Source organism: Perissodus microlepis, chromosome 7 (assembly GCF_051167445.1).
Source record: "Perissodus microlepis isolate ML-2025 ecotype Zambia chromosome 7, ASM5116744v1, whole genome shotgun sequence".
Taxonomy (NCBI): Eukaryota; Metazoa; Chordata; class Actinopteri; order Cichliformes; family Cichlidae; genus Perissodus; species Perissodus microlepis.
Genome location: NC_140467.1, coordinates 21,880,809 through 21,907,768, shown reverse-complemented (window position 1 = coordinate 21,907,768; position 26,960 = coordinate 21,880,809). Strand labels below are relative to the sequence as shown.

The following is a 26,960-nucleotide window of genomic DNA, read 5'->3' as shown; positions in this document are numbered from 1 at the left end:
AAACAAAAAACTGATTACAAAAATATTTTATTTCAATACACTGATGTAGTCTTAGTGCAGGTAAGAATGTGTTTAAGTGCATTACAGTAAAATAAAATGTAAACTCTTAATGCAAAAATCTATATACAAGAAGCAAGAAACAAAGAGCATGTGCAATGGTCAGTTGTTATTGAAGGGTGACAGGTTTGGTCAGCTGAGGGGTCAGAGGTCAAAGGTGAGGTTGACACTCTCCCCAGCTTTAACACTGACCAGCTGAGTCTGCTGCTGTGACGCTGCCACACTGGCAGTGATGGCATATGTTCCAGGTGAAAGCTCGATATAAAAATCCTCACTGGATCCAGACGCGCGGTTCTGAAAGCAACAAATAAAAAGATTTTAATGCAATGATTATTTTTTACATTTTAGATTAATTAAAGTCAAACTTTTTGACAACATGTAAATAGTAAAACTCAGGCTCCCAAACTGAAATGCAAACTTCATCTATACAACTTCAAAGGAGTTTCCTGAATTCTGCTGGTACTGTCTATGCCATGCTAACTTTCTGAAGCCTCCAACTCAATTTTTTGTTTCCCTTTTCCTCATGATCAAGCCACTTTTTTGGCCAACAAATTACCTACTGTAATTTGCTTAAATATAAAGCCTTAAATGCTCTGGGTTCGTCAGCCTCTGAGCTTTTCCTATTCCAGATAATCAAAAACACTCTTAACAACGCAGAATTACTTGGCATTTGTCGCATTTCCTGGTTGGTAGCGCAGCTGATGTCTTTGCAGATGCTGGCTGTGTGTGAAACCTGGACATGTGATTCTTTTCAATGTCACTGGGCTGCGTGCAACAACCAGACTTGTAAAATCTCTGCAACAAAGACAAAATCCATATTTTATTCTCCCAGGTCTGTAGCTGTAAGTCCACATAGAGGTGCTTTGGGACATAGTCACTAACTTTGCAATGACTAGTGGTTTGTGCCATGAACTCAGCGATTTTTGCAAAGGCATCATCAAGCTCTGTGGGATTTCTCTGGAAAAGCAAGAGATGAAAAGAGACAAGCTGATAAAAAAACAAAAACAAACTTTGAACAAAGAATTAAAAGTATTTATATTTAGATTACATTATAAGGTTATATTATTATAAATATTAAAGGCGAAAGATAAAAGCACCTCGTCAGCTATATCTGTGTCTTCATCTGCCATAGTGGGGTTTTGGGATGCAGTGCTCGCCCAGTCCACACTCCGCCTGGAGGCTCGCTGCAGCACCTCCAAGCCCAGACTGGCAGAGCGCTGCAGGGAGGACTCCAGCCAGGCTTGGCTGTCCATGGGCAGGTGGAGGGAAAAACTCAGGTGCCCTTCACCCAAGGAACGGGCACAAAGAACGCTTTAAGATCGCTTTACAGGACACAAATATTGAAAAGACAAGAATTTAATTGTAAATATACCAATATAATACAACAAAAGAATTTATCACTTACTGGGATTTTTTAAAACTAAGATGTCAAACTGCTCTGTGGATCCAGCATATCTAATAGGCATCTGATTTTTCTAATCTGATATTGAGAAAACCCTTTTTCAGCTGCTTCGTAAGAAACACAATATGTCAGAAAACAAGTTAACAGAGCTACATCAGTACAAAAATAAGACTGTGTTAACAAATTTTGGCCAGTTAACAAAGATCAATGTTTTTTTTTTCCTCCGACAAGGTTTGAACCAACTATAATCACCTTAAATGCAGTGTGGGAAACAGGAACATATGGGACGGATATCCTAGAAACAGCGCATGCGTGCAAATTAAATCAGCTGGGCTGTCACTTCTTTCTGAAGCTACTTACTTTCAACTGTTAAACACAGATCCGTTTCCCTCGATGGAAGCTCAGGAACACTGAGACGTGAAACACTTCGAAGTGCACGCCTCACATTCTAGAGCATGACGTTGTCACATGTAGAGCACATTCTGCTTATTCCAGGAACCGTCAACAAACCTCGTGTCAGGAGACTTCGTCTACCTGCTCTGCACGTTTAACATGTACGCAGGTTACTGAATGCAAAGTTAGAGAAAACTGTGCTCCGTACACTTATGCTCTGGCTTTGACGTTTCCCTCGTTTCAGTCGCATTCACGTCACGGTTTTAGCTGCTTTCAAATGACACGGCAGGAAATCCTACATATTAAAGCCCGCCCCTTAGTGGTGGAGGAAGTATTCAAATCATGAACCAGGGTGAAATTTATGCGTTTACCTTACCTTGTTATCTTTTCTGTGCGGTTTTGTGGAAAGCAAATAATGAATATTTTGATTGTGGATTAGTCTGCATTTCTGTTTCTATCAATCAGCTAGTTAATTCATATAACTTCAAATAAAAAGAATAAAAAGGAAAACCAACTAAAAGCAGGACTGTCCCTAACTATCCTTAATCTGCAGTGAAATTCATAATTGAACTTCTTAAGTTCATGTTGCCATATCTAGCACACTGCCAGTGTTTCCAAGGAAAGCTCTTAAAATGATGGACAACTTTCATGACAAACAATTACTGAATTGTTTCAGCTTTGCTTGCACACAGATACAATTGAGAAAACTTTAATATTTACTGATATTAAAGTTTTATTTTTGACTGTTTTATTCTATACATGACTTGTTAGATGCACCATTTCGGGCCTCCGGACTACAAAACAAGCTGTTAAGTTATATCTGGTAGTTTGTGTTGGGTATCACCACGTCCCAATAAACAAAATTCTTTTAAAGGTAGCAGTTTAAAAGCAGCTCATTAAGCACTATATAAACAAGTTCCTCAGAAATTTGAATATACATACATTTTGCCTCTAATTGGAATGACGTGACAAAAAACATCAGAATTAACTTTCTGACCATTTCTTTAACTGTTCAATGCAGTGCTGACTTTCTGAAGCACATACGGCAACATTTGTATTTTTTTGGTGAGTTTATATTATTATTATTACCAAAAAGCATAGCAATACCGTTTCATTGTAAGTCATTAGAAACGACTGACTTTTGCTATATTAAAAGAACAAAACAGGAAGTCTGTGCATTTTTAAAGATTGTTCAGTCTGCAACTTGGACACTTGTCAAAAAGATTTTACAAGGACAAGACCAACAGTGCTGAGGATCCAGGTGATTTCCTCACATGAAAAAGTTTCCTCTGCTCCTCACACCTTTCAATCAAAATTAACAGCATCTCTTCAGTTTCCATGCCAATCAAATTGCAACTTAGGAGTGGGGGGAGAAAAAAAAATTACACACACACACCAGTTTCCATTTATACAGTTTATTTCTGCAAAAAAACACAGACAAGATCGTTATGCCATCAGCACGCAGGCTCCTCCCACTGCCTTGATCTTCTCCTCGGCCTGTCGGCTGAAGAACTTGGCCTTGACGATCACAGGCTGCTTGGGCAGCTTGCCTTTGCCCAGGACTTTGTAATAACCCTGCAAAGTAAAGCACAGGTGGAGATCATTATTTTATCTGACAATACACTGTAATATTATCTTATAAGACTAACAGCTAAAACTACGACATGTAAGCCAACCTAAGATGAACTGATAACCACCACAAACAAAACCACACTAGTTAAGTAAAAAAGTCTGTCGACCCAACAAAACTCAAACGTTAGACATTGGCTTGGCGAGGAAAAAGGATGCTGGTTCAACTCTAGCCAGAGACACAAATCCCCTTTGGGGTTGCATCAGGTAGAGCTATGCCCAGTATAACTTTCTGTAAGAAGGGAGTGTGCTAACGTGAGCACAATAAGCAAAATGCAGCCAAACAAACAAACAAAAGTCAAGTTTTAATAGACAAGAGTAACTATTCTATAAAAATGAAAGTATGTTTACAAAAAGAAATAATTTTCAATGACTGAAAACAGGAAAATTATCTGGTACAAATCCAGAATTTATAGCTCTTTAAAAATGTAAATGTCTGAGTATAATTTTGTGTAAAATGGAGGAAAAAAAGTCCTGAAAGCAGAAAAATTAAGGAAAACCAAGAAGTCTTAAATCTGTTTTATTAGCACCATGTACACTTTTGCACCAAATTCATCAGAAACCCATCCAAAAGGTTTAACTTTGCACTATGAGTGTTTCAACTGTTTAAAGGACACCTGTTCTTTAAAAAAAAAGACAAAACCAAGAAAACTGTTTCTGATGTCTGATTCCAGCTGCTCAACAACAATCCAATTTCCTAAGGTGATACTCAATACCGACAAGTTGACATGCCACCACCTACTCCAAGCTACAGTAGAGGAACAAGAACTCCCGTAAAGATTTGAAAGGTCCAATTATTATGACAAGAGAACATTTTTAATAATAGCAAGATTTAGCAATACTTACAGCGCGCACAGCATCGATGATGGGGGCGGGTCCATCGGGCTTCTTGCTGTAGTTGATCCTGGTCTGCTCGCTCACCAGTGTCCACAGCTTGTCCAGGTTGATGGTAGGGCAGTGGGAGGTATTCCTCTTCAGGTGGTAATGTCTCATGCCCACCTTACCAAAGTATCCTGGATGGCTGAGGACAAACACGAGGAAAGAAAATGAAATCGAATGTTTTCAAACTACAGCAACAAACACTAATATTTTAAATATTAACGTTTAATTGAAGTTCACTTTTGACATTCAAATTTAGTGGAATACTATAAACTACTGCCCCAATTCTAATGTGATGGGTGCATCAGCAAGGTGTATTAGAGTGTTTGTAACTGCCCATGTGGATGACTGGACTATAGGGGAGGCCAGTCGGTGAGTAGGACCAGTCTTTAATCTAAGAGGACTCAAGCACACCAAGACAATGAAGTCTGTCAAGATGAGACTCTAGTCTCTATAGAAACATTAGATAAATGCATTTCTCTTCCTACAGCCTTTTTTTACAAGCAGGTAAAAACTAATCAGCACATCTCTTAACTGGACAGCAGAACTAACCCTGCATAAATGTGTTCCATAGATGAGCACAGTCCCCAAATTGGGAGAAAGTTTAATAAATTCTTTGTGTTCATAATATACAGTATCAGTGCACTGCTCTCCATATCTTTCAATAATATATTGCATGGCAGTTTTCACCAAGTAGACTTGGGTTGAGTAAATAAGCTCCGTAGTGGGGATGGTCTACCATGTTTCTGATTTACTGGATGAAATCTTTACTCTTTCTTTGAAAATGCAGCTGTTTAGGTATTAATCTACAGAAAGACTGACCAAGCTGCTGTGGTGGCATCTCAATCAGCTACCTCAACTCTCTTCTGCCTGTGTGAGGTACACTCCAATTCCACTGCCCTACAGTGACAGTAGTCCTTGTTCTGCTGTAGCTCACCAAGGCTGCGGAGCAGAACAGGGACTATTGTCAGCAGCCACAACTCAGCTGATATAACTCGAGTCTGTCTACAGGTTGAGGGACTTGCTGAATTTGCCGCCGATTAATTTTGTTATATATTACAGCAAGCTCTATAGTACACAATAATATATTGTTAAAATAAACTATTACTGTAAAGCCTCATCTAGGAAACACTACAGCTATATAGAATAGGGTGATACATCGAATATACTTGATGTATCACGTGTTTTCCACGAACGATGATTAAAATGGTTTTAACATAAACATCAAGTGGAAATTGCCGCAATATAAAGCTGTCTGCATGCAATTCACTGTCAGTTTTTTTTTCCTCCTACACGCTGCAAATGCATCATTAATTCCCCCTCCCAACCGGAAAACATTTTACCTGCGCTGAGCATGCGTGTTTACTACCTGATAAGGAAAAATATGGTGACAGCCGGAGTTACAGAGGAGCGAGCGAATGAGACTGTTGTTTGGATTTCACAAGGAGGAGACAAAATACGGTAATTTGCAAGACATGCCATAAACCTACTGACACAAAAAGTATCACGAATTTATTCCATCAGCTGAAAAGTCATCCACTGCAAAATGAAGCCTGTTTTAAACCCTGCATGTCAGCGTCTCCCACACAGCAAAGAAAACGTTAAATAAACCAGCTGTGGTACCTGTGACGGTTGTAGGTTAGTTGTTTTTATAGCCACTATCTAAACGTTCGTTCCTGTAATTTAAGGCCATCACATTTTTTGGTTCATAATTTTTATGTTATAAGAACAAAAGAGCATCTTTCTAATCTCAATTGTTTTAATTTGTCTCGTGAATTCTTGCCGATGTCCTTTTTTGTTGCTATGATCTTTTGTTTGTTAAACATCTAGTGTTGACCACAGAAAGAGACTTACTGTGACAGTATTGCCATTTGTCAAAAACCTCTGTGTGCAACAAATGGACCCCCCCCCAAACATTTCAATTCATTCAGATATATTATTGTCAAAAATATAAAACAGTTAATTTGAAAGAGTATAGCAGTGCAATTTTAAGCTCTATATGGCTGAAAATAGTTTTTTTTTGTGATACAGCCAAAAATATTGTGACATTAGATTTTCCTCATATTACTCAGCCCTACTGCTTAAGCCACAAAACCTGGCTTTATCGCTAAAGGAATCCAACACAACAACCCAAATCATATCAGGCAACACTTAGGGACATCATAATCTAACTTAAATATCTGAGGTAAAAGCATACTTCTTTGTATTTTTAGACATATTACCTTACAAAGACTTTTATGGCCAAATACAGGGAAGCCAGGTTTACTTGAGTTCCACTTTACAGTAGTCACACTGTACTCAAATTTCACTAATATCATTATGAGTGACTTACTATTTGTCGAAATTGATTCTGTGATGATGCATGCCACCAGCATTACCACGACCTCCAGGATGCTTCCTGTGCTTGCCTGTGGAGAGAGTCGGTAAACGTTTACTCCATCTCCATATCGTCCGGGGATGAAAAACAATCAATTAAAACTTGTGTCAAAAAGAGTATACTCACCAACGCGACCATGTCCGTGGCTGACATGTCCTCGGAGTTTCCTGGTCTTCGACTTCTTGGTAGGCTGTAAGCAAAGATTTTGCAGGTATTGTTAAAGAAAGGATGAGGTTTATTTGAAACATTAGCTCCCGTCTAGCAAAGCAACAGACTTAACAGTCCGGCAGGTCGACTGTGATGTTAGTCTGCTAAGAATCTGTAATGAGTATACATAGCATGTTTTCCCCACAGAAACGCTAAAGTAAACCGCTGAGTTTGTCCGAGTACTTGCATGCTGCTTAGCAGGTAGGAGGCTAATGCTAGCTCAACCACCTTTATCGCAGGTTTAACGCTTTATGCCAATGGTTGTTTCAGGGTTACACCACCACCACCTTGCACATTTAACTCTCACTACCGTTGTCAAAAAATTTACAAATGTTTGTTTTCTGCGTGTGGGTAAAACTGTAGGTTCCCTGCTAGCGCCGAGGCCCAGGAGAAGCGACATATCACACAGTGAACCCATCAAAGTCCTCACAAAAATGAGTAAATAACGGTAATAACACCCAACATTTATTCCTACAACATGAGTATATTATAAGACACCATCTAAAGTGGATTATTTTATACAGGTTAGTAAGGATGGAAGTAGATTTAACCCAGTTTGGAAGCACAGGGATAAAACGTAGAACCTACCATCTTGGAGGCTAGTTGAAAGAGGAACGGGATTCGGAACGAACGCGATTTTGTGCGAGATTTGCCCCCAACAATACAAAGTGCAATAATTCCATAGCGACATCTGGTGATTGATGATAGAAACGACACAAGAGTCAACTGAAAATTCGCTTTCTTTTTTTAGTCCAAGAAGACAATTGTGAATTTAACAAAAAAGTGATACGATTAAAGTCTGACATTGATAGAATTAAACGGGTTCTACTTGTATTTTAGCAATTAAATTCTCATGTTACATCAAGCAAATATATATTTGAAAACACAAGCTAATGATAATAACTAATCACTATGCAAAAATAATACATGAATATCCTTCTGAGATCCAGAAGAAAAAAACTATTTAGATATTTTCTTTAGATAATTTAAGTACAGTGACTGATAAACAAAAGTTGACTAAAGTTTTGTTTGTTTACAGAATGATGTGATGTAATATAACAACATTGTTTCTGTTTCTGGTACAATGTCTTTTTATTTCATGAAAATTACAATTAGATGAATGGAAATCTAACATTTACAGAAATCATCCATTTCTACAATTTTGTGCAGCCATGGATGCCGCCACGTGCCGCGGACCTCACGCCGCCATCACGCCGCCACCTGTCACGACCTCTGCATGTACCCGAGGGACACCAGAACCTGAACCCAAGTCAATTCAATTCAATTCAATTTTATTTATATAGCACCAAATCACAACAAAAGTCACCTCAAGGCACTTCATAGGTACAGAGAAAAACCCAACAATCATATGACCCCTATGAGCAAGCACTTCACTGGGTCCCTGTCTGTTCATCACACTCGGGAAATCTAAGCCTGCTGGCTTCATGGACAGATAAAGTTGGGAGTAAACTGCGTAGAAGTGAAAATGGCTGCTATGCCTTCTAATGATTCTGCAGGCAGCATGTATAATGTAAACAGAATTAAGGAATCCTGTGGAACTCCATAACAACTGTGTGAAGAGGACTCTCCATTTACATGAACAAATTGGAGTCTATTAGTTAGATATGATTCAAACCACTGCAGCACAGTACCTGTAATGCCTACAGTATGCTCTGATTGCTCTAATAGAATATTCTGGTCAACAGTATCGAACGCTGCACTGAGGTCTAGCCAGATAACCACAGAGATGAGTCCACTGTCAGATGCCATAAAAAGATTATTTGTAACCTTAAATAAAGCTGTTTCTGTGCTGTGATGAGCTCTGAAACCTGACTGAAACTCTTCAAATAAGCCATTCCTCTGCAGTTGATCTGTTAGCTGTTTGACAACTACTCTTTCAAGGATTTTTGAGATGAAAGTAAGGTTGGACATTGGCCTATAATTAGCTAAGACTGCTGGGTCAAGAGATGGCTTTTTAAGTAATGGTTTAACTGCTGCTAGCTTGAAGGCCTGTGCTACATAGGAATATAGGTTGATTAAATTTAAGATTAAAGCATTAATAAATGGCAGAACTTCTTTGAGCAGTTTTGTAGGAATGAGGTCTAAAAGACACGTTGGTGGTTTGGAGGAAGTAATTACTGAAATTGACACAGAAGGATCTATTGGAGAAACAAACTCTAAATAAATATAAATGGCAAGTCGACATGCCACCACCTACTCCAAGCTACAGTAAAGTAGAGCAACAAGAACTCCCATAAAGATGTGATCTAGTCCTTTTAACTGAATGAAAGGTCGAATTATTATGACAAAAACTGCTAATTAGAGACATTTTAATGAGAGAACATTTCTAATAATGGCAACATTTGGCAATACTTACAGCACGCACAACATTGATGGGGGCGGGTCCACTGGGCTTCTTGCTGTAGTTGATCCTGGTCTGCTCGCTCACCAGTGTCCACAGCTTGTCCAGGTTGATGGTAGGGCAGTGGGAGGTATTCCTCTTCAGGTGGTAATGTCTCATGCCCACCTTACCAAAGTATCCTGGATGGCTGAGGACAAACATGAGGAAAGAAAATGAAATCGAATGTTTCACACTAAAGCAACAAACACTAATATATTCAAAATTAACATTTAATTAAAGTTCACTTTTGACATTCAAATTTAGTGGAATACTATAAACTACTTCCCCATTTCTAATGTGATGGGTGCATCAGCAATGTGTACTAAAGTGTTTGTAACTGCCCATGTGGATGACTGGACTATAGGGGAGGCCAGTCGGTGAGTAGGACCAGTCTTTAATCTAAGAGGACTTTTTCACAAGGAAACTTATGAGTTTTCTGATTTTATTGTATATTGCTTGTGATTTAGATTTGTTAGGTGTAGTTCCTTTTACATCTCCCCTCTCTGTGTCTCTCCCTTCCCTAACTCTCACTCTCTGCTCCTCGCTCTCGCCCTTTCTCTCCATCTTCAGTGTTTTTGCACTTGTCTTCGTAGCCTTGTCTCTGTTCCCTCCCTGTGTTCAGTGTATCCAGTCTGTTTCGTCTCAGTATTCGTTTCCCCTGGCCTTTTGTGTTTGGTCCATCTGTTTCCTGTTTTATTTTGGTAGTCTTTGCCCTGTGTGCACTGTGTTCTGTTTTGCTTTCGATGTCCTGTTAGTTTGTAATTAGTTCTAGCTGTGCTCCCACCTGTGGTCCAACCTCTTGTTATCCTGTTTTAGTCCTCAGTCTCCCTCTGCTCATTGTGGCGTCGTGTGGGTCCTTGTGTACTGTGTTTCCCTTGTAACTTCCTGGCTGCTAATTGCTAGTTGTCTGTTTCTAGCTTATAGTTCCCAGGTTCTAGTTTCAGAGTTTTTAATTTTTGGGTGGAGTTTCGTCTTTAAGGAAATAAAGCTGCCTCTTTTAGTTGATCTCTTTGTTTCTGAGTCCTGTGTTTGGCTCCTACCTCTGCCTGCTATACAGCCGAACCTTGACAGAAATAATTCTAAAATGACCATACATGGTTGACAGAGGGCTGAGTGAGATAGTTGCTGAGATGGCGATCAGACATTAGGAAGGAGAATGCTCGGGATGTACCAGTTTTTGAGGACCCTGAGCAGGGCTAAAATAATAAGATCCAACGTCAATTATGGATAAAAAGTGCTTAAGAGGGGTCTCACCTTCAAGAGGGCTTTATTCTTTTCCTCTTATAAGAGATAACTTTGATGGACTGCCTAATCTTGAAGAATCTGTCTCGACTTCTTGAACTGACTATAACTAGGAACTAGCAAATTTGGATGCTAGGTTATCTGACTCATGCCATAAACATCTCGACAGTTCATTAGGAGCCACATAGATTCCACACATGGGGCTTGATGTAGTGGTCTCAGACACATGTCCTCCACAGAGGACAAAAGTGAAATGCCGGGTCTTACAAGACTATGATATAATAATAACTATTTCAACATATAATCATCATATATAAATCAGACTAGAGCGCTTATATAATGTCCTTAACAAGATTATTAGAGTTTATTACAGCTAAACCAAAACTATTGAAATAAAAAAAGAACTAGATCTTTAGGGAAAAGAAAACTAAAAACAACTTACAAAAGAAAATGACAGTAATGCTGGGCTTTGATTAAACACATTAGCCTATAGACTCTATTCTCCCACCAATCTAGAGATATAAAACAATAACGTAACTAAATCATTATGTGGCAGACTGTCAGTCTATGACACGCTCTGCTTACATTTCTGTCTATGCAGATTTAAATGTTGACTGAAACAAATTGAATATGCTGCTTTTTCCCCCTTCTTCATCATTACATTAGTAAGCTGTTGCCCCGCCCCTTTAATACCAGTTTCATAGTGTTTGCCAATTATAGTGATGATTTGTACACACTCTGAATAAATAATCTGACGTCAGCACCACACTCAGGGGTTAATCTTTGACCGATTTACAAGGAGTGAACTCTTTAAACTTGTTTATTACTCAGGTGTTATATGATGCTCCATTTTAAAGAAAATATTAGTCACTAATGTGTGTAACAAAACAGTACCCTGACACATTATGCAGAGAATATAAACCCTGAGTAAAAACACACACAGGCTTGGATCACGTGCACACAGTTAAAGATGACGTGTAGTCATACATGTCCACGTAGCTTTATTGGGTTTCTGTGGCGACGCAACCGCAAACAGACACAGTTAAAGGTGATTTACATAAAGTCAGTCTGTTATTCAAAGTTTGAGTGAAATGTCCAGCGTGTAACTTGTCACTGGCCAGAATAACAGGTTGCAAAATCAGCCTCTGAAGGAAGATAAGACACACCTCTGCCATGCCACCAGCTTTTTGCAGCCCTAGAGATCAGCATCACTGAACAAGTAAGGACATTTTTGTTATTAATCCCTAATCTATCTTGTGTATATATATTTAATGTGTTTGAAGTTATACTTTTTGTCTCTATTTCAGAAACAAGGAAATGAATAAGGTCAATATAAGAGATAAATAATTCTGTAGAAGCGTGTCCCAAAGTTTTGTTCTGCTTTGAAGTATTTCCATTTCATGCCACTTTACTCACACTAAACCATGATAAAGACTTCATTTGGCTTAAAAGGGGAAAAATGTATCATGTCAAAGAGTCCATCTCAAATGTTTTGTTCACAACAATTTTGTTCACAACAATCACAATGTAGACAACGCGTTAAATCTTTAAAATGAGAAAATGCACCAATTTTAGACAAATATTAACTTTTCATTTCATTAATGTAACTTTGTTGAGATGTGTTTCTGCCTTCAAATTCAAAATCATCTCATTATAAATGATAGTTTTTCTCAATTTAATCATTTGATACCTTTTCTATGTAAATGAAATATGAGATTTGCAAATTGTGCAAAACTGTAAATAAAAGCAGAATGGAACAGTGTCCAAACGTTTTTAGACTTTGGTTTGTACGTTAAAGAGGAATTCCATCATTTTTACAAAACAAAGCTGTTTTGTAAAAAAATTCTTTTTATGTCATTAATAAAGTTTGAAAATAAAGCATAGGGGTTGTTTTGTGGCCAACCATTGATAGAGCTACAGATTTATTAGCAACCACACACACTGTCACATTGTTTTTGGCTTTACAATATACAAATATTTTCATAGCTGATTTACATGCAGAGCTTTTATTTTTACACCCTCAATATATCTTTTACCTACTGCACAAAAAGGCATCACATGATTACTTGGAAAACGCATTAAATATTAAACACCTGTTTGCAGTTTCTATTTGTGAGCTGTGCTGAAATATCAGGGGGCTGAGGCTGAATCTTCACTCCACCAATCAAATCATTTGAGTTCCCCTTGACACTGGACACATGGAACATTTCTATTCCTCTCCTGCTCAGCTCACATCCACCTGAGGACACATTCACCTGACTTTCTGAAGCAGACATCTTGTTTTTTCATCACTTGCCTTCAAACTAAGGTAATTTTTGATTACAATTCACCTTATACCTGATTCCTTCTGTATGTTAATGTGATGTAACTTTTTGTTATGCTCATAATGTCTCTTTTTGTGTTGTAAAAGTTACTCTTTGTGCAAATGAGCAGTTATATTAGTGTTACATTGCTGATTCTTAATCTACCTCTTTTATGGTTTTGTACTATTTTTTTTTTCACTGTCAAACACTGAGCACACAGAAGATTTTAAACCATCGGCTTCTTCTCTGTTTTCTCTTCTGTTTTTTCACCCCAAGAGGCCCAGTCTCCTGGAGATGGCAGACTTGCCTCGCAGACGCCATGGCAACTTCCCACAAAGGCGAGCCACCATGTTACCATGGGTAGCCAAGTGTAGGGTAAGGCTGGCACTGGAGGCCATGCCATCTGAGACTGGTCCAAATCTGGCAACCACAGCAGAGGAACCAACCCCCCGGGCAGAACATGTGAATATAGATGTAAACAATGGTTTAAAGAAGGAGGGATTCATCACTACAACTAGTAGTAAATGAGAGATGAGTAAATGGGATTTTAGAAAGATGAAAATAATGCAAAGTCTCTTTTTTTGAATTTTTAAACAAAATAGGTCAGCATGACTGGATTCTGTGAGGTGGAAAAGGAGCCAAACCAGTCTTATGACAGAAAAACAAAAGCAGCATCTCCGTCATCTGAAAAATGGGAAAGGCCTCCAGACAAAAGTGTGAAAGCTTTATTGAGAAGATTAAGGTAAAAAAGGGGAGTATGCTGTTGTAAAGCCATGTTGATTTTAAAGGATGACAACAGAGCAATGGATGAACCTAAAGTTCTCTTTATCCAAACCAATCTATGCTTTGGTACGTTACAGACTGGGCAGCCAGTTTATAGACACTTTTATTGCCAGATCAGATGGTGACAGATATCCATGGTCCACAGTGTAGTAGAATACATTCATTTGGACTTGAGTGCTATTTATAGTTTCTGTAGCTGCATGATCATAAAGCCCAGCAAAAGCAGGGTGATATAGGTTTGGGGTCCTTGTCATGCCTGTTCCTAAATTGTTTCTGTTATGTATTGCCCTTTTTTGGGGAGTCACTGGGGAATGTTGTTGCCTCAAAGTGGTTTTCTTGATCTGCAACAATGTTTAGGCAGGATTGTTTTTGTTTGTTCTTTCCATGGGTTTAAAATGGAAAATGTTCTTATGAATTTTACACTCTTAATGCTAACCTTTGATAATCACTTTTAAAAGCTTGCCCTATCAATGCACTTCTCCAAAGTCTTGGAAAATGCTGAACTATTTCTTTATCAGTGTTGTTTTTTCCATTTTTGGGTGAATCCGGTTTAGAAATTTAGCCTCACTGAGACTTTATGCTGACAATAATCTTGGTAATGGAATTGAAGACACTGCCATAAGACACCTTCATTTTCACAGGATTCACCCAGAGGCCCAGAGGATTCTGGGTAATTCCTGCATACCTGTAGTGAGCCTGGAGCGTCTGAACTTCCAGTCTGTGTCTTTATCATCACTGCAGCCTGTGGTGTCTTTGCAACGTCTGCCGTGCCAAAAACAAGCTGAGCTCTGTGACAATGTGTCATTAAATATTTCTGAACAGGTACAGAGCTGAAGGTCTAAACACTTTCATGTACAACAAAGATAAGTTTCTTTTTTTAACCTCTGTGTCTTGATCTCTGCTAACAGAATGGATTCAGTCAAACTGAGGAAGATATACTGGAGCTAACTGAAGGATCATTCCAGCCTAAACCAGTAGAGCCATGTGATCTCAGTCCAACATCCTGGACTGAACCATATTGTCCTGACAGCTCCCTTTCTGGAGAGCCAGAGCAGGACTCAGGCTTTGACTGTGACTCTAATCCAGATCAGCCTTACATCCTGTTTGATTGTGGATCTGATGATGGGAAAGCTGAATCTGAAGCATTTTATCTGGATCCAGATCCAGAGCAGACTCTGGTTATCGAACTGGATCCAGGAGAAGAAGAAGCAGATCAGGATCAATGCCTGCCCCCGGAGGATGAAGTTGAAAGTACATGTGTGGTTGATATAATCGAAGTGGACGATGGTGAAGATCAAAGAGGTGAAATTAGATGCTTGGGAGAACAGCCCTTCTCATCCACCCAGCAGCCTGGAGCTGAGGCTGGGACTGAGGAGAGTGAAGATTTCTGCGCTGCTTGTCTGAATGGAGGAGAGCTGCTCTGCTGTGACCGCTGCCCCAAAGTTTATCACATAGGCTGTCATATACCTCCTCTCAGCAGCTTCCCGCTGTAAGTGCTGTGTGAACATACAAATCTGGATATATGACATATGGGTTTAATGTATTTTTTCATGGACTGTGGTCCTGTGTATTCCACAGAGGTGACTGGGTGTGTACTCTGTGTAGAAGTGAGCAGGAGCCCGTGGAGGCTTACGACTGTGAGATCATGGACTCCTGCGAGGGAGTCAAGGCACCTTATACACTATCCAACCTGGACCAGAGGGTAAGGCTGGTTTAATTCCTAAATTAAAGGGGAAAAGTACAGCTATAATGCTTATTTTCATTCTGTTGCTGTGAGGATGGCCTTAAATGTTGATCCTTTCTTACAGGAGATTGTTTGGTTCAGACAAATCTGGAAACAATTCACTTAGTTTTGGTGAGAGAGCTGCCTGGGGAAGAGTGTGAAAACGCCAGGTCACACACACACGTTCACTCGCTTACTGTGAAATTAAAGGACTATTAACTATTAAAGGGCTACTCTCCAACTGAAATTGATCCACCGGTGTGGCAAGAATCCACACAATTTTAAGTTGTGTAGACTCATTTATGACTCTCTCTCTCTATATATATACATTTGTTAAGGTTTAAGCTTTGATTTTATTGCAGTTTTTGAGTCCAGTTTGGGGTCAACAATGATTAACAGACTTACAACAGTAATATTTATTGGTGCAGAAGCTTTCTATTAGACAGTTAATGGCCAGAGTGATGGTGAAAACAGATTGGTTTATTGCCCCCTCTGCCCAGACTGCTCCCTCACCAAAACTAAGTGGATTGCATCCAGATTTTTCTGAAGCAAACAATCTCCTGTGCAAAGTGCTTTGAGTGCTTTGATAGAGTAGAAAATTTGCTGTATAAGAGCCATTTACCATTTATTAAAAACCATAATTAATAACACTTTATAATATCTGTAATAATTAAAGAAAACAGTATAGTATTAATAAAGTATTCCTGTGTGAAATATATTTGGGCCATAAATGACTAAAATACCGTGTCACGTGAGGGTTATCAATGTTTATTACACAAACCAGATCAGACTGCGTTTTCACACTCGCCTCTATCCGGTGTAATAAATCCGTGTTGTGCTCCACTGTAAAGAAGCTTGAACTGATTTTGCTCTTTTGTCTGCAGAGATGTGAGAAGTTGACTCTGCTGCTATACTGTCAAATCCTCAGCGCTCCTTTCCATGAACCTGTCAGCCCTCTGGTCAGTCCAACAACAACAAATCACCTCAGCAGTAATGTAACATACATGAGCACCAAACGGTTTAAATATACAGTGCATATTTGTATATACAGCAATAACTACAAGACATCGCTGTTAGCGAAATTCTTACAACCTAACTGAGGATGTAAAATGTTCCACCTCTGTGACCTTACATCAAATCTATGCTCTCGTGTGCCAGGCTCGAAACTACTACCAGATCATCAAAAGGCCCATCGACCTGTCAGTGATCCGCAGGAAACTGGACAAGAGCAACACTCTCCACTACTTCACTGCTGAGCAGTTTGTTGATGACGTCTTGTTGATGTTCAAGAACTGCGCTACTTTCAATTACGTAAGGAATATGAGCGGATTTCCCACTTTGACCTAATTTCTGGTATAATTGAGTTATTCCTGCACTGCAGTCTGTGGAGATAAGTTCCACACGTATCAGCAAGCTGGGCCTCTTTCTTCACATGGGGCCTGCCAGTCAAGGTTGTGTTCATCTGCAAATCAAGTATCAATCAAATCTCTGGATTTACTACTTATATCTACCAGGAATGAAGATGTTTACAGCCAAGGCAGTTATTATAATGTATATTGGAGGAAATCTGTAGTCTTTGATTTTCTTTCTCCTCAGTGCTGAGTACATGGTTATGGCATAGTAGACAATATGCCATGGGAACGTGGATATTTGTGTAAACTGTATGGTAATCAAGTAAGTGCTGAGGTATTTTAAAATAAGTTTAACCAAAATAGAAATTTGATTTTGAATCTGGAAGGATCCCCTTGCACCTGCTTGGTCTGAAATATTTATGACTTTATTCTGGTAAGCTAATTCATCGTAAGTCACTGTGGGTTGTTTTTTCTCTCCTTGTGCTGTGCAGCCAGACTCAGAGGTGGCTCAGGCTGGTCGAAACCTGGAGATGTTTTTCTTGAGCAAACTGAAGGAGATTTTTCCAGACCGGACATTCCCATCAGCCAACCAGGGCACAACAGACAGAGCTCGCCTTCAGTGGCTCCACAGGAAGAACAAGGAAAACTCCAGAAAGAAGAGAAATGTTTTTAGCGGGAAAAAATATTGCCTATAACTTGCAATTTATTAATTTCCTTACAGCTTCTCATTTAATACAAAACATGTTGAAATTTAAGTCTTTAAAAACGGTGACAATAACATTAATAACTTGTGTTTTTTATATTAAAAATACATATCGTGGAACTGAAAACTTGTCACATTTTTCAGGTATGTTCATGGAATGAAACAGAGACAGATGCTATTTACAGTTTTTAAATGAAATCAGTCAAATCAGATCAGTTGCATGATTTATCATTTTCATATTAAAGTGCTCATATTAAATAATAATATCAGCTTATGTAAAAGTTATCCTGATCGCTTCCTTAAATACTCAGTTTCAGGCTGTTTGTTTTATTATTGGCTTGGTATAATGTTGATAAAAGGGAATATCCTTAATATAATCTCAGGTACACATCTCTGACATCTCTGATTGGCTGACCTCTGTTTATGAGTGGTAGCCAACCAGAAGAACATTAGCTTGAAGGCTAGAAGAACTAAGCTAAATGGCTTATTTGAGGAGCTGCTCATAGGCCCAGCATTACTCTCGTAAAGACTAAAAATAAAAATTGAGTTGTAAATGAGCACAATAGGTCTACTTTAACTCTGTTATTGTTAAATCACTGCCCAACACTGATTTTAGGTGATGCAAGTATACTTTATACAGTAGAGAGAAGGCTTTCCACCTTTTCATAAAAACTACTTCATAATGGTGCATTGGCACATGTGTCATACATCTCAGCAATGTGGGTTTGATGACAAATAAATATCATTAAAATTGTTTTGGTTGATTGTTGGTTATTGTGCTTCTGCAGTTATTACAAACTTTCCCCAGCAGGGGGAGCCCGTGTAAGACTTAACACTGGAAGGACATCTGTTTTGAATGTACCCTCAGTGCAAATTATGCTATTGACAGTGAGCCCATTATAGCACAAGAGGCTTTTGTGTCCCACTCCCCATTTATACCATCTTATCTATCAACTTTCATCTTTATCTATCCACTTTCTTTCTTAATACCTACAGTTGCTCTGCCTTCGTCTTATTGTGTGGTTAGACTTCACATAAAAATAAATCCTCATCCATGACAGCATTCAGTTTCATAATTTATGACAAGTAAAAGAAAAAAAAAAAGATGTAAAGCCTGAAAAGGCAGCAAGTGATGTATTTAATCAATAAAATTCTGCCCCAAAACTAGAAACAGTTAATATAAAATGGAGAAAAAGTAAAACTAATGTCTGGATTTTTACCAGTGTGTTCAACCAGAGAATTGCACCTTTGGAAATATTAATCTAAATTATAATCTAAAGCTTGATTATATTACCAGCTGACAGTAAAAGTAACAAATAAAGAATAAAAATAAAGAAATCAAGAAATGAGATTGGAGCTGCAATGAAGAAAAAGCCCAAACAAAAACAACAAAGTTTCAATAATTAAGTTACTTTATTATGTTTCTTAAAAAAAATACAATAACAGCACAAAAATGGTTAACAGCAGCTAGCCAGGCAAGCGAGTGTCCAGGGCCGCTAATAGCCTTAAACTATAGTACAATAAGAGGTTTAGTCAAGACAGCAGCAGAGATAAACCAGTGTGTGTGTGTGAAGGAGGAGGGGGGTGTTGTATCTGGGGTCCACTCTCCTACAGTCTGATTTGCCACCTTAATTGCTGCAACCTTACTCACCACCATCAAGCAGAGGGCAGCATAACACAGGGTCACCACGGGGTGAACCTCCACTGGTCCACAAACACCAGTAACCAAAACAAAAAAAGGAGTTACTAAACATACTTTGGATAATGAGTGTACAATAAATCAACTTCCCCACAAAAATACAACCCGAAAGCCAAGGGGGGATTGAGCAATGGGCTTCAGGTGTCTTTATTCAAGCGCCGATTGAGGAATTAGAGGAGGAGCCAGGGTTTATCTAAGCGGGGCACGTTTCAGTCTACAATTTCCCCTCAACACTAGCAAAATGAACACTGATTAGGTGATATCAAAACTTATTTTAACACTATAACTTATTTTTCGCAGTAATCATTTTGATTAAACCTACTTGACACTAACTGGTAAAAAATCATGCTGTCTGGACACTCTGCACACAACAAGCTGCCAAGTGTTTCAGAAATATGAGACAGCGGCTCGAGCTCCTTAAATGACATCATGCAGAGCCAAGCTAGTAAAACCCAGTGAAGGCTGGAGGAAAGTGCTTCAAAAACACACACACACGTTATCTGCTGTACTATCTGCCAGCAGGAGTTACCTCAATACTTTTGCAGCATAAGTTATGCATAGTATGTGCATTTTACTTTGAAACAGCTGTGGTTGTTTCAGAGTACAAAACAATACTTCAGTTTATTACAAAACCTATTGCATTGCATTATTGTAGTGCTTCAACCTGTTTATCTGGTTATTATCCACAAGCATAATTACAAATATACTGCAGGGTAATTTTTTTCCACAACCTAGAAATCTAACAATTATTCTTGCTAATTGACTGATAAATAATAAATATTAATTAGCAAATTGTTTAATAAACATCAATTGATCCATTGCTGTACTTCTATATGTGAAGGGAGACTTACCATAAAAACTGAATAAAAAAGTAACAATAACATGAGACATGTAGTTAAAATGAAGAACAAGTTGTTGTAACATATGCAACAAAGAGAAATTCGGTATTTGTATAACTGTATAATTGTTAAAACCAAAATTGTAAAATTGACATGTTGAATTATTTTGCAACAGATGTTTGCTTGACAATAAACAATCAGATGTCAGATATGCTAAGACTAAGATTACTAGCCCTATCAGCAACTAGTCCTGGGTCAGATTAGCGACCTGTCCAGGGTGTACCCCGCCCCCCCTCTCCCTATGGTAGATGGGATCGGTTCCAGCCTGCTGGCAACCCAGATAAGGATAAGCAGAAGAGAATAGATGGATGGATAAATGGATGGATGGACAAGCAGCATAAATACAATAAATAAAATACACTGTTTTACAGCAGTCTTCACTAATTCTTTTTGACCATATATATTTTTTCTTAAACGATAAAGACAGTTACTTCCTGGTGATTTTTACATTAAAATCATGCTGTGGATCTGTCTGCCAAACCTGACAGCCTGTGTTTCTCCTGGACTCTGCTGCCCTGCCTTGTGGCTGGCTCGCTCTGTGTTGTTGTCATTTTCTGATTGTGGTTTTCAATTTTTCAGCTCTTAAACGTGTAATTTTTTTTAATGTTTCAGGACATTTTGTTCTTGCTGTTCTTCCTTCCTGCAGCTCATTGTAATTTGCCAAACATAAGAGAGCATCAAGCTCATGCTTTTATAGTCTATTGTCAAAATGCTCTTATGTATAATCAGTGATGAAAGCCGCTCTGTGAGTGCTGCATGAGTGCCTGCACTCTATAAACCCAATGAAAGGCTTTCAAATGGACAAAATCTGTTGCAACCACTGATAAAACCCACTGTGGTCCCATTATAAACAATATCTTTGAACTGTGTGCACATCTAAAATTTGTCAGCCACTGAAAGAAAGCATACAGAAAGGGATGAGAGCGAGCTTTTCAGGGTCGCCATCGCTGTGGCTAATTTAAGATAAAATAGCATAAACTGACCTTGGGATGTCCTTAACAGGAGGTTTAATGACTTTGGAAATCTACTTTGTTCAGTTCATTAAACCTTAGTCACGTGTCTCCTTCTTGTTTTCTTTCTTTCGTCAGTTCTTCTTTCTCCTTCTTTTTTCCCGTGTCCAGATGTTTCATTTAATAACATCAAAGCCCCCCTCACTCTGTCTGTCTGAAGCTGGGTGAATCACCAACGTATAAAAAGGAGGAAAATGCTGACATACCTCCAGCTGCAATGGAGAATATCGTCTCTGAGATAAGACCTACATCTAATGTTTAGATCAAACTCACCAGCAGCCATTAGCCCTGATTGTACCTCTGATAGTTTTGATTCATCATAAGAGCATTGTCACTTTAGAACAGTTAAAGATGTATCGTTCCTCCAAAAAGCTGCTGCATGATTTGCTCTTGCTTTTTGTGTTATTTAGGGTTGTTTAAACTCCCTTCCTCACTCACATTCCTGGTAAGCTACTGCATGAAAATACTGAATTATTGTGTCTGTGAGTGGACTAAGTGCATGCTGTTGACTTTGGATGCTACTGAGAGCATAGCTGATTTGGTTTATTACACCCTCTTGGAAAGGATGTACCACCTTTTATGAAGATAATGCTGTAGTGGTCATCAAGCTGGCTGTGTAAAGCCAAAATTTACCTAATTTTTTATGTTGTCCAGGACAAAGGAGATCCTGCTGCTCATCATCTCTGACATTTGTTTTGGCTCAGCATAGATATTTTAATGCTATAAATTAAAAAAAAAAAGAAGAAGCTCACAGACCACCATTAATCACCATTGGCCATCTCACTTCATAATTCAATCCTCATAATGGAAACATTATGAAGATTTTTTCTTATGACTAAATTTGGGAACTAAAATTTGGGGGTAAAAGAAAAGGAAAAAGAAGCAGGCCAGTACAGAAACATCATATGAAGTCAGTGGGTTGGATAACCGCTGCCTGTGCACGTCATCTATCCAGTCTGAGCCTGACGTTCAGTGCAGTAACATATTCAAGATGTTTATGAGAGTTTGTCTGACTGGATAACTAAAACTAGACCAACAGACATTTGGCATGTCTGGATTTATAGGTATTGTTTTAAACACCAAAGTCACTCTGGTTTCTTGAAACAATCACTAAGTGAAACCTCTGTTAGAAAGATTGATAGTTGCCATCTCAGCCCATTGATGTGTTCCTGTTGAAATGAGAACCACGTTTTCCACAAGCAAAGTCAAAGGATTTTGCTGTTTCTCCCCCGAAAGGGATGAATCAGCAGTAATTTTATTTAGTTTTTTCCCCAGTGCCATCAGTTCTTCCACCATCTGCAGCTGCGTGAAGCTTTTGCACATTTTGATGAAATGGTTTAGTAGATCTGGACAATCATGTATTCATCTGATTTAAAGTTAAAGTATGTGTTGATTGTTAAATGTTGCTCATTTATAATGTGTGGTAGGACTGGCTGGAAGTCAGTATACTGTTTCACAATTGTCCAGTAATGTCTCTGCCTCTTAGCTACTTTTTCCTTTATTATGCTTCAATATTTCACACATATTTGGTTAACCTAATACTAAACGAATTAAATAAATTAAACAGACTAACTAAACATTTTAGTTTAATATTTTAATTCTGGACATATTACTAAGTTACTGAGTAAAGCTAAGCTAACAACAAAATTTTGAGCCTTGGATATAGAATTAAATGTAGCCTAATAATAAATAAAACACACCGGCTTGTAGCGTCACACAATCCAGTCTTTACAAATAGTAAGCGTAAAAGCTCGAGGGGACCTTTGGGCTGAAGATCCGTTTCATTACCAATCGCGCCACTGATCTCACAGTAAAGTTTTCAACCAGCAATAATCTCGTCTCAGTAGAACTTCATAGACTATGAAATTGCCTCTGCACTTGAGGGGACCCAAGACGACCCATTACACGACCCTATGAGTGAAACTGTTAAGGTTCGCTAAAATTAAGACAGCAAGCTGTATTTTAAAGTTTGGTGTATGGGTAACACCTTTTAACAAATGGCCGATCCATAAAAAGTCACAGAAATATAAATGTAAAAACAAATGTAAAAGATACAAAGTTAAATATGGATTGCTGTAGATTCAAACTGCTCCAGTAGAAACTGAGAAGGCTGTTTCACCTGCCATGAATGTCATTGATTGGTATAGCCAAGTTGCTGTTAGCCATGATGCGATAATTAGCAGCATAGCTAAATTGAGCTAATTAACTACCAATTTGCTATTTTTCCCCGCTTATCTATATCAGATTAGTCTAATTAAATTATCCCAAGACACTAAATAACTCTACATATATAGAGAGAGTTTAAAAAAACTATGCTACATGAAAATAAACCTAGCTAAACTGCTAGCTACAGATATGAAGCTAATACCATGTGGCTGCAACGAACATTTTAAATTCATGTTCTGGTTTAGTATTTTCATTTTTTTTTAAATACATGTAAACACTTTGAACTTTATTTTGTTAAGATGCAATTTTCTAAGCATTTAAAGAAAGCTAAGCTAAGATAGCAAAGCAGCTCCAGTGAATATGTTCATGTTTTTATTGCTTTTCAATAGGCGTATTTATACATCTATTCATCCTTTAGTTGCACTTAAGTAAAGTTTAAGAATCTAAAGTGAAGCTAAGATACACAAATGATTTTTTAAATAGCTCCCATAAAGCTTGGTTATGCTGATCATAAGAAATTTGTTTTTTTGATATTTGTTAGTTTTTTTCTGTTTCCTTTCTTGCATAAAGCATTCTGCTAATGCATGCCCAATTTTCAATTAAGGACTTCAAACAGAAAAAGACTCCTTTGGTGGCACACATTTGCCAATAATAACTAGACGTCAAAACCTAAAATGAAATCTGGTTTTGGTGGTTTTATTTGTAAAATCAAAATGGTTCCCTTCCTCAAAACCAGCATTTTTGGACTACAGCGCTTCAGGGGATCTTTCATTCTGGACTTTCTTATGTGCAACTCCAATGAAATCAAAGTACAGAGAGTGTGAGTTCTTGAGACTGCATGAGTTCTTTGTATAAATTAAATCATGCTAAGCTATGATGACTGAAGCATCCGGAGAAGTCTAAGTATATTTCACAAGCTAAACCAAACCAAATCTAAAATGCATGATGAATCAGGGTCATATAAATATTACGCCTACAAAGGTAGATTAGGCCTACTGGAAAGTAGGCTACCTAACTGCAATGACTTTCAGCAAGCACTGACCTAATTTATCTGACAATTAGTTCAACAGTTCACCAGTTTAAGTTCAACATAAAATTTCCCATGTCATACATAGCAGATAATCTTATTTCACAGAATCAACAGAAATCTTCTAGAAGGTTTCCTCGTGCACAGTCAGTATATAATGATGTTGCTGACAGTGCTATGGTACCCTTTGAAGTTTCATGTGTGGACCCAGCTGGGGAGAGTAACGTGTTTCCTGGTATGTGTAGTTTTGTGGGCACATGAAAGCTTCTTTACAGCCACGTGTTGATCAGCTCAGGAGAAATGGTTTTTGATTAAAAGCTTCCATGGATGGCTGGGTCCTTCACTGTGTGCTCACCTTGGAAGTAGAATAGAGGAATTCCTCATTGCTATGGGAATGTCCACTGTGAATAAGAAGCATGACAGAAAATGGATTTTTATTTAAATTTTATTTTTTGCACTGATGAATAGCTGATGCATCAAATGTTTAGCCACCAATGCTTATTAGATTTCTAGCTAATGGTTTGGGATTAGGAGTGATTGGAGCTAGCATATTTCCCCAGTATGAAATATTAATCTCTCTTCTGTTCTGATGAGGAGTTAAAGAATTTCTTGCGATGTGTTGGTGATTTCAGTCCTCATCTAAATTCCCAAAACATGAAGTTATCTGGTTCCAATTATTTTTTCCTCGTGCAAGCTGATTTTCTGGAAATGTGATCTCCAAACATCACTGAATGGAAAGAGGATAATTTAGTAAACATTCCAAAAGCACATTCAGTCCATATGCCATGCAATATGAATAGATTTGGACCCACATATAGAAATTTGGTCAGGTTGTTTTCATTTCATTGTTATGGCTTTTTAAAAAATGGTATAAATCTACAGTCCTAAAGTAAACAAGATGAAAGTACTTTAGAGTCTGGAAAAGGTGATTTGGAAACATGATTCACTTCAAAATTGACTGACAGCGCTCACGAACATGGACATTTTGAATGCATTTCAAAATATAAAAGTTGAGTTTACATTGTAATGTTTAAATGAAACCACATGGCAATCCTGGATTTTTTTTTGCCTTTAATCAAATCGTCACAACAATGAAAAAAACTTATGTAAATACCCCAAAGCCACGACCCCAAATTAAGGCTTTAAACAGTGTCGTAATTGTTTTTGTAAAAGCCTGACAATACAAGTGCAGCCAAGTCTAGACAACCTTCACCAATAAAACACAAGAACATCTGACTTTTTTTTTTTTTTTTTTACACAGAACAAGATCAAATAAATAGACCTAAAATGCCCAGAATGAACCAGCAAGAGGGTCAGTGGATACAAAAATGCTGTTGTCGTCTGAAGAATATTCATTGTTGTTGGCTGGAGTTAGTGCCTGTGAAATCAAAGCTATTTCAGGGTGATTTACAGGCTGTAAGTGTCACATTTTGTGTGAAGGCTGACACTGAAGGAGATGGATTGCTTGTCTGAATCAGTTTCATTGGATGTGAGGAGTATGACTGATGCTCCAATCAGTGTTTTTATTGCTGCTATATTGCTTCAGTACTTTGAGCTGTGCAGTTGATAAAGTGTGTAACTAAAAATCAGCAAAATGTTTTCCACATCATATCACTGCCATTCCTTTTCCCTGAAACCAAAACAGGAAAACATCAGAGTAAGCATGGCAAGAAGATAAATTATGGTTTATATGGAAGGCCAGTCCTGGCAGAAAAAATAGGTTTTTGCTCTTTAACTAAGTTTCCTTAAGCTGACTAACCACAGCAATAAAAATATGAATCTTTCTTCAGTCACAGTTACAGAATGGGACAAAAACAAGTCAGCAATAAATGTGAAAAATCAACAGCTCGTGTACCGCAATCCCATTATTACCTATCATACACTCACTCTTCACATGTCGCTAGTCACATGATCCAGTTATTGTGTCCAATCAGAACAATAAATCAACCTTTTGTGAACGAAGCAATATGGGACTACATAGAAGTATGTATACTGTATGAAGAGAAAAGAAATAAACCTTTTTATGTATGGACAGAAACAGATATGTTTATTAATAATATACCCCCCCATCTATTATTTTAATTTATATGGCACTGATGTTCCCTCAAAGTTAGTTTCTCTTGTAGATAAACATTATGTAAATGGTATTCACAGCAAAAGCTTTAAAAATATCAGCTACAACGTGTTAAAATATAAAACTGTAGTTTTGAGTTTTCTTCACAATTTTCAAAGCATTATCACTTATCATTATTATGATACTTATCATTATTATGATAAGTATCATAATAAGAGATTTTCACTCAACATTATCACAGGTTTTGTGTCATTTATCTTTAAAAATATATTTTCAGTACCATGTAACTTGTTGCGGTAATGCATTATTTTTGCTTCTTGTAATTCTATATTTTGTTATATTGACCATTTCTTGGCAAACAAGCATAACTGGCTTCCATACCATTATACCATTACCCCATGAAAAATAGCACTAAAATCCATAGATGAAAGCAAATCCACAGTTAAAATGTTAAGAGAAGGACTGGCACAATAGGTTTAGTCAGTCATGACCTTTGAGCAAGCTCTGCATAGGAGGGGGCAGAGACAGAGAGGAGAAATAGGTCCAAGAGAGGAATGAAAGAAGGAAAACAGACAGACTGAGGGGAAAAAAGAGAGCGCGAGAGAAAACAGAAAAATGAGAGGTGCGTGTGAGA

At 38.0% G+C, this 26,960-nt stretch overlaps 3 protein-coding genes, 1 non-coding gene and 1 pseudogene across 4 annotated transcripts; 1 reads left to right on the top strand and 4 right to left on the bottom strand.

Moving 5' to 3' along the window:
* Positions 1 to 10: 10 nt before the first annotated feature.
* Positions 11 to 1,813, bottom strand: akip1 (A kinase (PRKA) interacting protein 1). Its single transcript, XM_084934167.1, has 5 exons — positions 1,463 to 1,813; positions 1,155 to 1,339; positions 940 to 1,014; positions 721 to 852; positions 11 to 351 (listed from the first exon to the last, which is right to left on the bottom strand). Exons 1-5 carry the CDS (start codon positions 1,521 to 1,523, stop codon positions 202 to 204), a joined length of 603 nt encoding a protein of 200 aa, XP_084790293.1. The 5' UTR covers positions 1,524 to 1,813; the 3' UTR covers positions 11 to 201.
* A 1,438-nt stretch (positions 1,814 to 3,251) lies between these two features.
* rpl27a (ribosomal protein L27a) lies at positions 3,252 to 9,465 on the bottom strand. Its single transcript, XM_084936766.1, has 7 exons — positions 9,322 to 9,465; positions 9,163 to 9,224; positions 7,533 to 7,635; positions 6,864 to 6,927; positions 6,693 to 6,768; positions 4,328 to 4,502; positions 3,252 to 3,427 (listed from the first exon to the last, which is right to left on the bottom strand). The coding sequence occupies exons 1-7, from the start codon at positions 9,463 to 9,465 to the stop codon at positions 3,299 to 3,301; spliced, it is 753 nt and encodes a 250-aa protein (XP_084792892.1). The 3' UTR covers positions 3,252 to 3,298.
* LOC146383049 (small nucleolar RNA SNORA3/SNORA45 family) lies at positions 4,685 to 4,815 on the bottom strand. The gene has a single exon (XR_014800947.1). It is a non-coding gene; the product is annotated as a small nucleolar RNA SNORA3/SNORA45 family (small nucleolar RNA).
* A 3,024-nt stretch (positions 9,466 to 12,489) lies between the features above and the next one.
* LOC146383047 (uncharacterized) lies at positions 12,490 to 18,156 on the top strand. Its single transcript, XM_084932540.1, has 9 exons — positions 12,490 to 12,895; positions 13,167 to 13,364; positions 13,493 to 13,632; positions 14,315 to 14,495; positions 14,582 to 15,162; positions 15,252 to 15,375; positions 16,281 to 16,355; positions 16,555 to 16,707; positions 17,240 to 18,156. Exons 2-9 carry the CDS (start codon positions 13,185 to 13,187, stop codon positions 17,441 to 17,443), a joined length of 1,638 nt encoding a protein of 545 aa, XP_084788666.1. The 5' UTR covers positions 12,490 to 12,895; positions 13,167 to 13,184; the 3' UTR covers positions 17,444 to 18,156.
* Positions 18,157 to 22,866: 4,710 nt separating this feature from the next.
* Positions 22,867 to 22,943, bottom strand: LOC146383046 (U4 spliceosomal RNA; annotated as a pseudogene).
* Positions 22,944 to 26,960: the final 4,017 nt, after the last annotated feature.